The sequence below is a fragment of the Periplaneta americana genome, chromosome 10, assembly GCF_040183065.1.
Source record: "Periplaneta americana isolate PAMFEO1 chromosome 10, P.americana_PAMFEO1_priV1, whole genome shotgun sequence".
Taxonomy (NCBI): Eukaryota; Metazoa; Arthropoda; class Insecta; order Blattodea; family Blattidae; genus Periplaneta; species Periplaneta americana.
Window position 1 is genome coordinate 13,426,818 of NC_091126.1, and position 15,227 is coordinate 13,442,044.

General features: G+C 34.3%; 1 protein-coding gene and 1 non-coding gene across 8 annotated transcripts in view; one reads left to right on the forward strand and one right to left on the reverse strand.

Moving 5' to 3' along the window:
• Window positions 1-201: 201 nt before the first annotated feature.
• LOC138707446 (hippocampus abundant transcript 1 protein) overlaps window positions 202-15,227 on the reverse strand; it is a 141,436-nt gene continuing 126,410 nt past the window's right edge. For all 7 annotated transcript variants that reach the window (XM_069836902.1, XM_069836904.1, XM_069836906.1 and 4 more), the window contains one exon: window positions 202-7,068. In XM_069836902.1, coding sequence (XP_069693003.1) covers window positions 6,971-7,068 — 98 coding nt within the window. In that variant the 3' untranslated portion in view covers window positions 202-6,970. The remainder of the gene's footprint in view (window positions 7,069-15,227) is intronic.
• Window positions 7,697-7,768, forward strand: TRNAD-AUC (transfer RNA aspartic acid (anticodon AUC)). Its single transcript has one exon. It is a non-coding gene; the product is annotated as a tRNA-Asp (tRNA).

The following is a 15,227-nucleotide window of genomic DNA, read 5'->3' on the forward strand; positions in this document are numbered from 1 at the left end:
TTATCCCATAGAAATGTGATGGTACATCATAACTGGTATAAATGTTGATGTCAATACAAATGAATAAATAAATAAATAAATAATAAATAAAATCTCTCTTATTTTCAGTTTGAAAATCTGGCAACCCTACCATCTGTCTGTCAGCAGAAATCACCAGCTTTCTTGCAACACTCAACTATAATTAGTGAGAAAGTAAACAACTTCGTGTTTAAAGTTTTTATTATATTCTATTTATATAAGATCCAGGTGAAACACAAGGACTGTCTACAAATCCTCTCTTCACTCTTACCTAAATGACCTTGTAGTAATTAAGACACATTTTAAGGATGGATGAACTTTTTTGACTCGAGATAAATATACACAGTGGAACAGGATGCAAAGTGTAAAAGTATCCGCATGTATTAGATCCTATTCTGTAAACAACTTCTAGGCAACTGAAATCTGTAGCTCTGAGACACACGCGATACTTTTACACTCGCTCAGCTAGGTAAAGCATGATCACTCTCATAACTGTTTATTAATATACAAAGTAATCGACTTCAAGTACAATTAAACAAGACTTCTTGGCATCTTGATACTTCCGATGTATTTTCAAGGAATGCTCTTTGTGAGAACTGAAAGAACAACTATATTAGGCATCGCAAGCAATCTGCTCATATACAAGAAGGAAGTAAAGCACTGCTATAACGTAAACATTTTATCTGCTGTTTTGCTGTTAACACATCCACCATGTATAATCGACAATTTGATAAATTTAAATTAATCTCTGTTACCGCAGTTAATATAGACGTCTCGCTTGTGAGATAAACACAATTTTACTGTGCCCAATTGAGATGCAGAATTTTTAATTTCAATTACGAAAATTCGAACTTATAAAGGAAAGTAATCTACTTCATAGATTAAACTACATGGCCATATAGGTACAACAAAATCACAAATACTATATAAGTATGTAACAAATAAAATTCTAAAATGGTGTATGGAGAAACAATTTATTTTCTACAAAAAAATACTACTTCAAGTTCAGCAAAAGTATAACTGCTATCAACCTGTTTAAAATTTCTTTTGCATGACAAATTAATGCGTATAATTCTTTATAGCCTGCCAAAGTGGGATAAACAATTCTATGTGATTTAAATGTGATAATAGGCCACGACTATTTCCTCTGCAATCTATGGAAAACTTTCATACCCATTTTGTAACATTCTCACAACCTTAAAAAATAAACAAACACACGCGCACATACATACCTCTTTGGTTGTAGTATGGGACCCATCATAATGAGATTTTTCTCAGTTGAAAAATTTTTACTGTACAGCGAAATCACAATCTAACACTTTGCAATAGGATCCGATATAAAATTAGCTAAAAATCTCTCGAGGTTATGGAGGGTATAATAATATTCTATTGTGTCATTATATTTGTATCATCTTCTTTAAGAAACAAAATTGCAAAATGTGAATCAGAAATAGGAAGTAGACAACACAGTCTTGGGAAGGGTAAAAGAAACTGATACAACCTGAGCAGCAAACAGACAGTGGTGACACACTAGCCACTGCTGTCACTTTGTGTAGGAATAATTGCTAGTACACTCTACATCCTGCCACATCCTCAATGCCTGCAACAACAAATAAATGTAGGTAGTTATTTTTATTCCGTTTCAGTTCAATTATTTTCATTATGTCATGTCAGAAGACGCAAAAGACATTCTGTTATTGGGGCCAATATGGGTGTAATTAATGGTGAAATAGACATGAAAATGATTTCCAATATACCATGACAAGCACCAGAAAAACATTTGTCACGAGTTCCTTTATGGCTGTATAATCCTAAGTTACATATCGTAACAACAAAAGTCAGTGCCACAACTTCAAATATGCACAACACGATAATGGTGATGAAGAAGAAAAACAAGATGAAGAATTTCAAGAACTGATTATTATGACAAGAATTTAAGAGACAAAATAATGAAAATGTAATATGGAACTTCATTCCAGGCAATTCTAAACTATGCCAGAAAACTTATTCAATCATATCACACTTGCGTAGAAATATTTTCGCATTATGTGAACTAAAGTATTGTTTGCACTATAAGAATCATGTGAAGCTTTACATTTTTAAAACTTAATTACTGTACTGATTCATATTTCAGTTCCCAATAGAGTTGGGTCGATTCGTGAACGAATCGTTCATTCGAACGACTAATAATAAAGAATCGTAAGAATCGATTCGTGGTATCAATGAATCGTTGTTCAAAAGAATCGTAACGAATTGACATGCTATCGTAACCCACAATTCTATTTACTTGTTTGATGTAACCTGTCAACGGACATTTCCAAACCGTGACGAATACTCCCGAGCGAGAGTGAAATCAAAATACTGCATAATAATGAACACAAACCTGAAATTTGCATAGTTAAATAGAAATGTAATGCAAAAAATGTACTTCGTAATAAGGTTCAGTTGATAAATTATAATTTAGAAACATTATCTTGGGTAATTTTGTAGACTAATGGAGGTCATGCTGAATGGTTCCAGCCAATGAGAAAGAGACAATCATTTGTCTCGCCTCTTATGCCATCTATGCGAGAGATGTAGAACGTTTTTGTTCTACGCATGGTTTGCAAAGGAAAGTGTCCTGTAAGTCGTTCGTTGACGAATTGTTGGAATCGCAGAGTAGGAAGAATTGTGAACTCGTTGACGATTCAAAAGAATAGTTGGAATCGCAGACTGAGAAGAATCGTGAACGAATCGTTAGAATCGATTCGTAATGTATGATTGAATCATTGGAATCGACTTCTGAAAAAGAATCCTGTTGCCCAACTCTAGTTCCCAATACCTAGGACATGTTTTCATTTGCCGTCTGCACCCAATTAGCAATCTCAAAATATATCCCCTGAGATAAAGTTAAATTTGTCATTACTGCTTAGTTAATTGCTGCATGTTTGCCAGATGAAAGTACTTTGTGGCAACGGTGTTATTCAGAAAACTTGGAAAACCTCGAAAATATGCAAATGAAAAAAATGTTTGTTTACCATCTACTAGTGAAAACATCTTAAAGGAAAAATTACTAGAATATTAGAAAGTTTACAATAGACTAACGTTTCAAAGTGTGGACGAGGATGTGAGAAAAAAAAACACAATCGTCCATAGCAAATGTTAGATTGAGGTTTCTGTATCTCGGAAGAAAGAGTGAGGCTTGTAAGTACAGATCCTTCACTATGAACTGCACTGTGCTGTGTAACAACGCAAAGGAAACAACTGGGTTATCGTGTGGACAAGCACTCTTCAACTAATATACTTTCACAACTAATTCTTGCATTTAAGAATGCACAGAAATTAGCTTACGTGAAAGTATTGATTTCACAACACAAAAATTGTTTTCAATTTAATTACAACGAGAAATAAGTCACTAAGGATGGCTCTGGCCACAGTGCCACACACAACATGGTACTTGTCCATCATTAACAGACTCTAAAAATACAATATTTTACATCTTAGTACACTTTACCTGCCGGTGGTCTTTGACCGCATTTTCAAGTTTCGGTGTCACCAATAACTGGAGGACAGGTACCTCGCTTCGTGTGATGCGACACATCAACACTTTCACATTCACTATCCCTCCCTTCAGAATTAAGCAACACTGAACTCGAGTACCAACATGCCAAAGTATGTTCCATGTCCTTCATACCAACGTAGGTTACATGTAAGGTGAAAAGAAAGGCGACACAGCTGTACTACCAACCCGAATACTGATAGTGAGTCAAAGCGTTGTGCCTTGTAGTGGAATAATGAATGGGAATGCAAGATTGGTAGGACAAAAAAATACTGTACAACTTCAGCACTAGAGAATATTGTATGCCGTTAATAACAGGGACCATCGATTTGCTACTCGTCTGTATTATCTAATGAGCTGTATTTATTCCATTCTAATGTGCTACAGTTTAATTTTCGTAACACTAACCTAACATTCCTCACAATTTACGCATACAAATCAATTCGAGATAGAAAGATATAGAGAGAGGGATCAACCGAACACTTCTTGAAGTATGAACTGCAACAATGAGTGATACAGGTCTAAGTACATCAGAGAAAATCAACAGCCATGGCAAGATAGTGCACGAAGGAACATTTTACACATACTTCGTTACCAGACAACCTGCTCGGCAGTGGCAAGCCATGACACTAATGGACGGCCTGGGGAGCAGGTCCCACACGTGAGGGCGTCTAGAAATCAATAGTGACGTTCTCAGTAATTATAAGAGCAAAGAAAACAATATAAAGATTTGCAAAGTCTTTCTCAAACTCCATTGACAATGGAAGCAGTTCTATGCAATGATTCAAAGTTCTTATGATGTTATCTCGGCAAAAGACGCCTCAAATTCAAAATCACGGGAGATGAATGATTAATTTTTACTCCAGAAAATAGTAGTATTAGTGTATTATTCCCAAATTATTTATCGGGAAATACGTACTGAGAAACATATAGAGAGTAAGGAAGGTCCTCAGTAACTGAAAACTCCTTCAAGATCTGCAGCATGTATTAGGGCAGTCCAACCATCCTACCGGTGTGGCTCAGCATTCCAGGGAAACCACAGTCCCTACATTGCACGTTATTTCGAACAGCAGGGATTTTTTTTTAATATTCCACATGTCACCAAAAAAATGAACAAAAAAATTAAAACATACAGTACTTCCAACACATCTTGAATCCACAACCACAAACCCCTATCCCTCAGTGACGCACACACACATATACACACAAAGTAGTACTGCTGATGCAAGTTTGAGAAATCTACACACAATGAATCTATAAGGCACTTAGCATAGGTCTACTATGAGTATGGTCACGCCTAAAATGAGAGGCTCCTAGGTTTGCTGGTGCGATGCAGAAACAAACAGTTACTCAGGCAGGTGTTGGACCATCCTAATATACACACAACAGACTGCGTGCGTAAATAAAACAAACTACAAAAGCAACGATTCTTATTGTATGATATTACAGCGACGTTTCATTTTTGTCATTTTACACACAAAATTAGTATGAAATTCTTTGCCATATATTGTGCGTATCGAACTATGGAAGTAAAAGAAACTGTCGAAAATTGTTTATTATGTTACTGCACTCTTCGTATGGAAATATTTCTGTTGCCATATCCATATTGCTCCTGAGGCCTACTTTATGAGTATCCACATTCTGATCAACATTTTAAAAATTTCACATACTCTCTTATTATCTACAATATGCAAGTCTTCTAAAACATAAAAGGTAAACAAAAGAACGTAATTAACATCAGGAACTATAGCAGATCTTCCAAAACCCTCAAATACTGGACATCAGTCAACTTGTCCGCAAGATGTTGCCAACCTGTAATATAAGACTTTGTTTTCGTAGTCCCGCATTTTCATTACATGCATTAAATATGATGCTGCTTATATTTTAACAATAATCTTCTCTGTGATCAGAGTTTTTGGGTGCCTAAAATTCACTCTAAGAAGTACCGGATGAACTTCGCTATGTATCTTGAAAGTTTTATACCATGCTAGGACAATGATTGTAGAAGTTTATCTGTCCTGTTTTTTGTAAGAGAGGAATGCCATAGATCATAAAATTAACCAGTGCATTAAGTCTCTATCTGAAATAACTAACATTGTAAATCATTATAGGGAATTGACAGCATGGAAGACTTGTGAAAATTGACTGCTCACACAAAGCAAAGAATTGAGCATTAACGCTATTGTGCTTTGTTACATTGTAACTGAGACAATATGTCAGATTATTATTGCTTTGAATCATTTTATAAAACAACACTTCACCATTAAAATAAAATATAACGACTTCAGAGGCATTAAAATATTATTACAGACTCAAGATGACAGAAAACTATTTTCGTCCATTTCCATGCATTTAATCACAATAGGATAAGGAAAAAGAATGCATGAACATGATTAGTTTCGCCTGTAGAGCATTTGCTCCCATTGTTAATTTGAACGGATCATATAGAGGCCACTCGGTATCTCGTGAAACTTATCTGCACGTTAGGTGAAGAAAAAGGTGAACTGAGACTGAGAAGCTTTCCTCCCTCACTATGCTCCTACTCATAACACGTGAGCCCACTTACCCCCCCCCCCCCATAATGTTCTTACTATATATTACGGCACACGCAACCATTTGGTTTCACGAGATAGCAATTACTCTTTTACTGTATACACTTTCTCAGTGCAAGAAGTGTCATAAGTAACACCACTCCAATTTTCATAACAAACCATAATGGTGACGATAACAATGCATTTTAATAGACTAATATGTCCTGGGTCCACTGCTGTAAACTTGAAGGTTAATTACTACTTCAACTTTCGTTCACAATATCCGAAATTCAAAACCAGTATATATACAATAGTGCTCAACTACATAATGTGCGTTTAACTGTGGGCAAATGAGTACAATAAAAAACGTGATTAGATATAAATGCATCAACCATATTTAGTGCATGTAACAGAAACAGATATGCCGGTACAAAGTCAACATTAAATACTGGCATGTTACGCTCCTTGTTAGGCAACATGACCACCCCTTAATCTAGATAATAATTTCAATAAATAGAATACTGAACTGGAGAACACTGACTTAAGCTCAATATGAAACACCGTACCATCTGTTATATGCTGTTTAAGATACGAAAGCAAAATTATACCTAATATGAAATGCCCATTCTGTAACAAATAATAAAACTCTTGTGGAGTAAATAACCGTTACACTGCGTGGCTCTGCTCACACTTCACAATAAATCGTGCATCTCTATGGCTAAGGACATTTCACATTGCAATGTTGGTACTCCTGAGGTGATTTGTACCGCTTTAGAACTCCATTTTCCAGAATTTCAATGCAGTGTTTTGAAAATGATCCAGACAAGAGCTAGTTGACTTGTAAATATGAAGAATATTTCAGTTGTAACCCGCTCCACAAGAACTATAGCACTGCGGAATTGTCGACCAGGGGTGACAATGGACTAATGCCATCATGTTTCTTGCTGTGCTGTACCTCATATTGCAGCTCCATTGAGAGACCTACAGGACAGACAGACACCATGTTAAAAGCTGCTAATGTATTCACTTGTTCTCCAATATTTACACGTTCAATTTCTTAACTTTATGTGCAAAATTATTTTGCATCTAATTAACAATAATTCATTCAGATGCTAACATTATACACAGGCAATACAGTATTCTGCAATGACGACACCTTTCTTTGCACATGCATTCTAATATGTAATTCCACTTCAAGTGAACTAGTTCACAGAATTTACAATTCATTTTTATATTTCAATATGCCTAGTGAATTATTAAATAAGTATATAATAAATTTTCAATCTTAAGACATATCAACTTGCAAATGTTTATTTGCTATTTAATAAAATATATGAACAAATCAAGATTTCAGGTATAACTCCCTGTGAAGTTGATTTGAATAATTTCGAGGAAAAATTGTTCCGGAGCCGGGTATCGAACCCGGGACCTTTGGTTTGACGTACCAACGCTCTAATTTGCATAATACACGTCACTGTTCGTTAACAGAAAACCACAATTTAAGTCACACAGAGTTAGTGTGCACTCGAAGTTGGTTGCTTGACGGTTGTCAGCCCACTTTGAGGTCTGTGGATATAGAGGGAAAAATTGGATCGGTGTCAGTTAGAGTTCCCGGGTAGCTCAGTGGTAGAGCGTTGGTACATCAAACCAAAGGTCCCGGGTTCGATACCCGGCTCCGGAACAATTTTTCCTCGAAATTATTCAGATATATGAACGTTTTCGCCGTTTGGGGCATCTTCAGATATAACAAAAACATATAATCTGAACCTATAATAATAATAATAATAAATTATGCAAATAACAAGAATAAAGAGCAATATATGTATGCAATGCATGAGATTCATGAGCTTTATGTAGAATGTGAAATAATACAGGATAATTGTTGATATAATCTTTAGATTTGAAATTGAATTGGACGGGTATTTTATACATATAGCTCATGTTACAAATAAAATATACAATTATGATTAAAATTTGTCAATAATGTTAAAATTTATAATGATGATTGATAAAATAGATTTTAAGAATAGTCATTAGTTGAGGATTGTCGTAGGGTATACGATAATTTGCGTAGATGATGTTCGTGTGTTATGTATGTATTTCATCTGAAAATTGAGATGGAGAAATAATAATAAGTGCAAAATATATGCAAGTTATTATATAGAGACACAGATAATTATTATAAGACTACTTACTGAAAAACGTTCGCTAATGAACTAAATGTTATTTTATGTCAGAGATTACTGTTTCAATTTATTATCTGACTTGATGACATCTTATTGATTATAAATGACTGTTACGTGCAATCAGATTTGTTGAGATATTATTTGAAATGAATGCTCGTTGGTTATGGATGTCTTAGAGTATACGATGATTTTCGTAGTAGATAAATTGTAAGTTAAGTATGAATTTCAATATTTTATTTGTAACTTGAGCTATATGTATAAAATATCCGTCCAATTCAATTTCAAATCTAAAGATTATATCAACAATTATCCTGTATTCTTTCACATTTTACATAAAGCTCACGAATCTCATGCATTGCATACATACATTGTTCTTTATTCTTGTTATTTGCATAATTTATTATTATTATTATTATTATTATTATTATTATTATTATTATTATTATTATTATTATTATTATTATTATTATTATTATTATTATTATTATTATAGGTTCAGATTATATGTTTTTGTTATAGCTGAAGATGCCCCAAACGGCGAAAACGTTCATATATCTTATTAAATAGCAAATAAACATTTGCAAGTTGATATGTCTTAAGACTGAAAATTTATTATATACTTATTTAATAGTTCACAGAAGTTCATCAAATATAATAAAACAAAAATCTGTCGATGTCAGGAGGATGACAATATGTACTCTCTCATTATAATGGGCTTTCATTTCAAAACTTCCCAGTCTAAGTAATTATTTGTTTCAATTCAATTCAACTTAGACAAAAAACACGTCAATTTAGATATTGACGACAAAGTTTAAAAAGTAGTGTTAATTGTATTTTAGGTTTCACTTCCTCACGTTCCCTTTGAAATTTCATGGCATCCCTATATTATGACACTGAAATTTGAGAGAATATTTAAGTGTTTATACATCTCATTCACTTGTTCTCACATATTTGTTTTCTATCATCGCCTGGTAACCTGGAGTTTTGTTATTTAAGATGAAAACAAAGTTTATTTTGAGTTTTGTTTAGTCAACTGTTCGAAGACAGGTCTGAACCTCACAAATGATACCACGAAGGCACCACTTATTAGGCAACTAGACCAGGATATAAAGGGGTAGGTTGGCCAGTTCCTTTTCCCCTACATGGCATACAATACATCGCCAACTAGCTACATATTACTCTAGTTAGACTTCAGATGCATGCAAACAATTGTTCTTCCTCTGAAACATATCATCAAGTGAGATGTACTGCCTGATAACAGATATATATATATATATATATATATATATATATATATATATATATATATATATATATATATATATATATATATATATATATAATCAGCCAGAACCTCAATCACACGATATTATTTTGGGCAATTTCCTAAATTTAATTAATTAGATTTGCTAAATTAAATTTTCAAAATATGCTCCATTATTGGCTGGACAATAATACAGCCTATTTCGAAACTCCTCTAGATAGCATTTCTATAGTATTAAAACCATACATAAATAACATAAATTCAAACTTCGGGTTTTATTATCTTCCACCCTGTTTTAAATTTAAAAAATAGGTTTATAATCAACAATAACATTCCTTATATTAGCTTGTGTTACTACCTGAAATAACCTGTAATCAACAATAGTCTTTGTACCTAGTTTTATTTCCCTCAGCTCTAATCATCAATAGCAACAATCCAGGTTGCCATGTGATGATGGAAAATAAAAGATATGAGAACAAATGAATGACTGCTCATTCAATTTAAAGTATCATGATGTAACAGTGCCATTCAAAATTTCAAAGGGAAATGGAGGTGAGGGAGTGAAGCCTAAATTCCATTAACACTGGTTTTAATGTTACCCCTCAATATCTAAATTGACGTATTGTTTTAATTAAATTTGACAAATATTTATTTACACTAGGAAGTTTTCAAATGGAAGAACGGTATGTTTTACAACCTCATAACAATTTCGATGCTTATACCATTTCACAACTGTACCACTGATAGTTATGGTTTATTGTCTTTAGCTATCACAAAAAAAATAGAACATGCATGAATGAAATCATTTACTATACAACAAAAGGCAATTTTCCATAATCTTAAGAAATATACCAATTGATTTCATAAATATACAGCTTAAGGATAGGTAAATAATTAATTTTGTTTGTCTACAAAAAGTAGCGAATGGATTCTTGTTCACAAAATGCAACCCTACACCTTGACAAGATTATAGTAGTACAGTATTTAAGTACATATTATAATAAGTATATTCTAAACAAGACTGGAGACATACCACATTCCTGTCAAAGTCCTTTAGTTGTATTAAACTCTGTTAATATCTATTGGCCAGCATAAAAGTTCAGAATTAAGATGAAGTAGAGTATATAAACAAGAACTTACTTGAGACATAAAACATGGAAGGCCTTAATATAAATCTTCAGAAATCTGAACATTTGGCGATTGGAGGAGGGACATGATTTAGAAATAGCAAATGTCAGAAAATTAGTCAGTGCAGCACTTATACTTATATACACATTTGAAACCTATGAGAAATATGTGGATCACAGAATAAACCAAGAAAGATGAGCATTACACATTATCAATGGGATCATATGGATTCGACAAATTCATAAGACAACAAACTCGATCATTATGAAGGTCATTATAGAGAGCATATTGGCTGTTAGAAATGGTCCTTAATAGCTTGTCCGAAACGACAACAATGCTGCGGAAATTGATGGCTTATGAAGGAGCTGTTTTGGAGGGAGTGAAATTCATTAATTACAATGTTTTACTTATTCCAAATGACTCACCAACACCCGTACTATGAAGTAATAACAAAAAGAATCACGCTTCACTATTTAACTATAGCAAAAATAATTCAGATTCGAAGAAAAAATAAAATAAACGATTTTATTGTAGATATTTGTAATTAACGTCATTGTTCTGGGATCTTTTTAAGATGCGAAAGAGAGGAAAGAGAGTGTGGTGTGTGGAAAGCAACGGGAAGCTAAAGCATTTATCTTTCCCGAGAAAAACTGAAAACATGGCATGATGAATCTTTCTGCATTAAAAGATTCCAGATGTAAACTATCCCCCCATTCGGATGTCTGTGAAGAGAATGCTGGGGAAGGACACATTATGAAGCAACCCAACAGAGAGAAGAAAAGATGATTGAGGATTGGAATGTGGAATGTAAGGACTCTTCTGAAAAAAGGTAAGTTGGAAAACTTGAAGGAAGAAATGAGAAGAAACAAAGTAGATGTGGAATAACTCTTTTCGGGTTCTCAGCCAGGTGAGTTGGAGATTAGCTTCCAAGCTTTCGATGGCTAGCTCTGCCATCTTCTTCAGGGACGAAGTGATGTGGGACCACGTCTAGCCGGTATATATGCAAAAGTAGGGCTTCCCGCTATGGGCCAATCAGGAGCTAGTTCCTAGTCCCGACCGCCAGGCACATTCTGGTTGGTGGACACGGCAGCCAATCAGGAGCTACTTGACTTGAGGCTTTCCTGGCATTTGATATAGAATAACTCTTCTCGGGTTCTCAGCCAGGTGAGTTGGAGATTAGCTTCCAAGTAGCTCCTGATTGGCTGCCGTGTCCACCAACCAGAATGCGCCTGGCGGTCGGGACTAGGAACTAGCTCCTGATTGGCCCGCAGCAGGAAGCCCTACTTTTGCATATATACCAGCTAGACGTGGTCCCACATCACTTCGTCCCTGAAGAAGATGGCAGAGCTAGCCGTCGAAAGCTTGGAAGCTAATCTCAAACTCACCTGGCTGAGAACCCGAGAAGAGTTATTCTATATCAAATGCCGGGAAAGCCTCAAGTCATACAAAGTAGATGTGATGGGAATATCAGAAGTAAGGTGGGAAAATAATGGTGAATTGGTGAGTGATGAAATTAGGTTGTTTTATTCAAATGGTGAGTGAAAAGGAAGAAAGTCATGGTATTGGTGTATTACTGGACCCGTGTATGAAAGATAAAGTGATATCAGTGCGTTATGTAGATGACCCTAAGTGATGATAGACAAACATTCAAATGTAGTAGGATCAAACAAGTGGCAATCAAAACTGTTGCAAAGCTGATATATTTAATGAAAAAACGACCCTGTGGGTATATTGTTCAGAGCCCTGCAGAACTTTTCTACCTTCCTTCTCTTCTTAGTAACACGGTTGACAACAGTCTGCTAGATAAAGTTAAAGACATCTCTGAACTAGATGGTGTTTCAAAACAAGATTTTTAAAAGAATATCAAGTACTTCAAAACTTTGCCAAAGAACGTGTAGGAGAAAAATGTGAAGTGACTGCAAAAACAGTATTCTAACAAGCACGCTTAAAGATCACAATAATTCTGTATGTTTGGGTAAAGGGAGATGAGTCACAAAAATGAGTGTGAGAATAAATGAAAATTAAACATCGGACCCTTATTGCAAATAATTTTATACACAAATAACACACATCAACTGCTAGTGTTCTTTTGATTTTTGCACACTCACTTGTATAATTTAACTTGTGTGTTCATATGGGGAACAAAATTCCATCTCCACAAAAAAATGACATCCCCCTTTACCCGAACACCACAGAATTTCACTTTGAAGTCTCTGCGGCTTTGTGACTTTCAGTATCATTTGTAGATAGTGAGAGAAGGTTTCCTTTGCAGATAGTGAGAGAGGGTTTTCTGTGTTCAAAGACATTTTATCAGATCTAATAAGCGTTTCTTTATCATGTACAAGTGTGGAAACCATTGTCTTTATATTGAAGAAAAAGAGTAAATACTTAATAAAGAATTTAATTAATAATTTTATGTTAGTTTGAAAGGGATTGTTTCAATAATAATTTTAAAATGCTATTTAAGTTTTCTAGGGTGTGAAATATGCACGAAATTCTTATTTTATCACGAAATATTAAAACATAACATTTTATTTGCCAGTACCTGAAGTTTTAAGTAGGTTATAAATAAATTTAATTTTTGAAAAATTTAATTTAAGTTAAAGATCTGTTAGAAACACACTTAGTCCTACTTGATACATTAGAAATATTTTTAAAAACAATTGAAATATTCTATAATCAAAAAATCTAAAAACGGTACAGCAAATTAATGATTAAATAAAATAGAACAAAGCAAAACTCTGTTCCTGTTCAACAATCAACACAAAAAATTGTTGACACGAATTTAAATAAATCAACTAAGTGTTTTCTTACTTAAAATAGAAAGAGAACACTGCCTCCAGATTTTCTGGAAGAAGTGTGGTTCTCTTATCTGAAAGTATATGAGAAAAGAAGGACAGAGCCCTCTCTGAATCTGCATTTAAAACTGAGATATGAAGTGCTCGGATATATTTCAAAGCTGTAAGCTTGTGATCCTGTAACATTCCTCCAAGCACATCCAAAAGCCAGTACTTTCACATGAAGAAGATTTTACTTCAGTCTGGAGTTCGAAATAGAATTTTAAAATATCCCTTATATTTTCTGAGTGGAAACATTCTTAATTATCGCAGCAATTGGCAATTCTTAACTGACTCAAATGAAACAAAACTAAAAGAGATTAAAAACGTTGTGCACAGAGTCTTTTATTCGTATGTCAGTTTTTATGTATCTACGTACATGCTACAACAAGAGCTTTGAATCACTTCATTATGCTGACCTTGGTCTTCACAGTCATTTCTTCCATGGTTTCCAAAGTACCTTATTGCGACACTGGTATTTCCACCAATGTGTACTTGCCAATGAGCTCATTCACTTTTGACACTACTCTAAGGGCAAGAGCATAAGATGAACCCTCGAAGTGAGTGATCATCTCTGTAGCTGAAGTGCAATTCTTTTGCACAAAATGTCTTTAAAACATCGAAATTCACCTGTATTCGCGAATATACAAGCTATTTTGGAAATAAGTCAGGATTTCATCCTTCATCGTGACAATAAAATCACGTATTTATGGCCAGGAACCATTTAAATACCAAGTTTAATTCTTCACTATGCATATTAACAAATTTCGGGGTTTCGTGGTTCACCATAAAATCGTATGTCTATTTATCATGATATTAACGTTGTGCACAATCAATGTCATTATGACTGTCAATTCGGACAATTAACCTTGAATATAACATGACGAAAAAAAAATTTGTTACACTGGTATGCACAACATTTTCTCCTGGCAGGCGTATCAACACAAGAAACATAATAGTACATTATGCAACGAGCCTATAATGGTAGTAATTAAGACGCAAGTATGTTTATGAAACGAGCACAAGCGAGTTTCATAATTTTCATACGAGGATATTAATTACCATTATAGGCAAGTTTCATATGACACTTTATGTTCGACCATATTTCTAACTTGAAATTATTCCTAAGTATTCATGTTATTCTTATCTGACTGGGGAGCGGAACTGACCTTGTGCAATATCTCGTAAATTGTGAGATGTGCGCAGACGCGAAAGTATCGATTTTTTCCGAGAAACAAATGTCATTGACCTTGACATAACCTAGAGAGTAAAATAAACATTAATCTTGATATAACCTTGAAATTGATTTAGACATTGAAAACCGAGATGACAAACTGAATTTATTTGAATATTATTTACAATTAACGCTAATTATTATAGTAACAGAACATAACCTTCTGAGATAGTATTGGATTTCCAGCCTCCGTGACATTTCGCTAGTTGTCTTTCGATTGCATATCCAAGAATAATTGATACTTGCGCTTTCATATTGCTACAATGGTGTTTTCTGATTGGTGGAACACCTGAACTTTAATGAATAGGTGTACTTTAATGAGGTCCATTAAAGGGCTGCTACCAGGTGTATAATTACTACATTTCGGCATGGTCGAGCATAAAACTACATATGTTTCGTCCACTCTAGGCAAATAACTATCATGGTGTTGGTTGTAACACTGCACAAGCTGACAGTGATGATGTTGTAGAGTGTTATAGCGAAATTTTGCT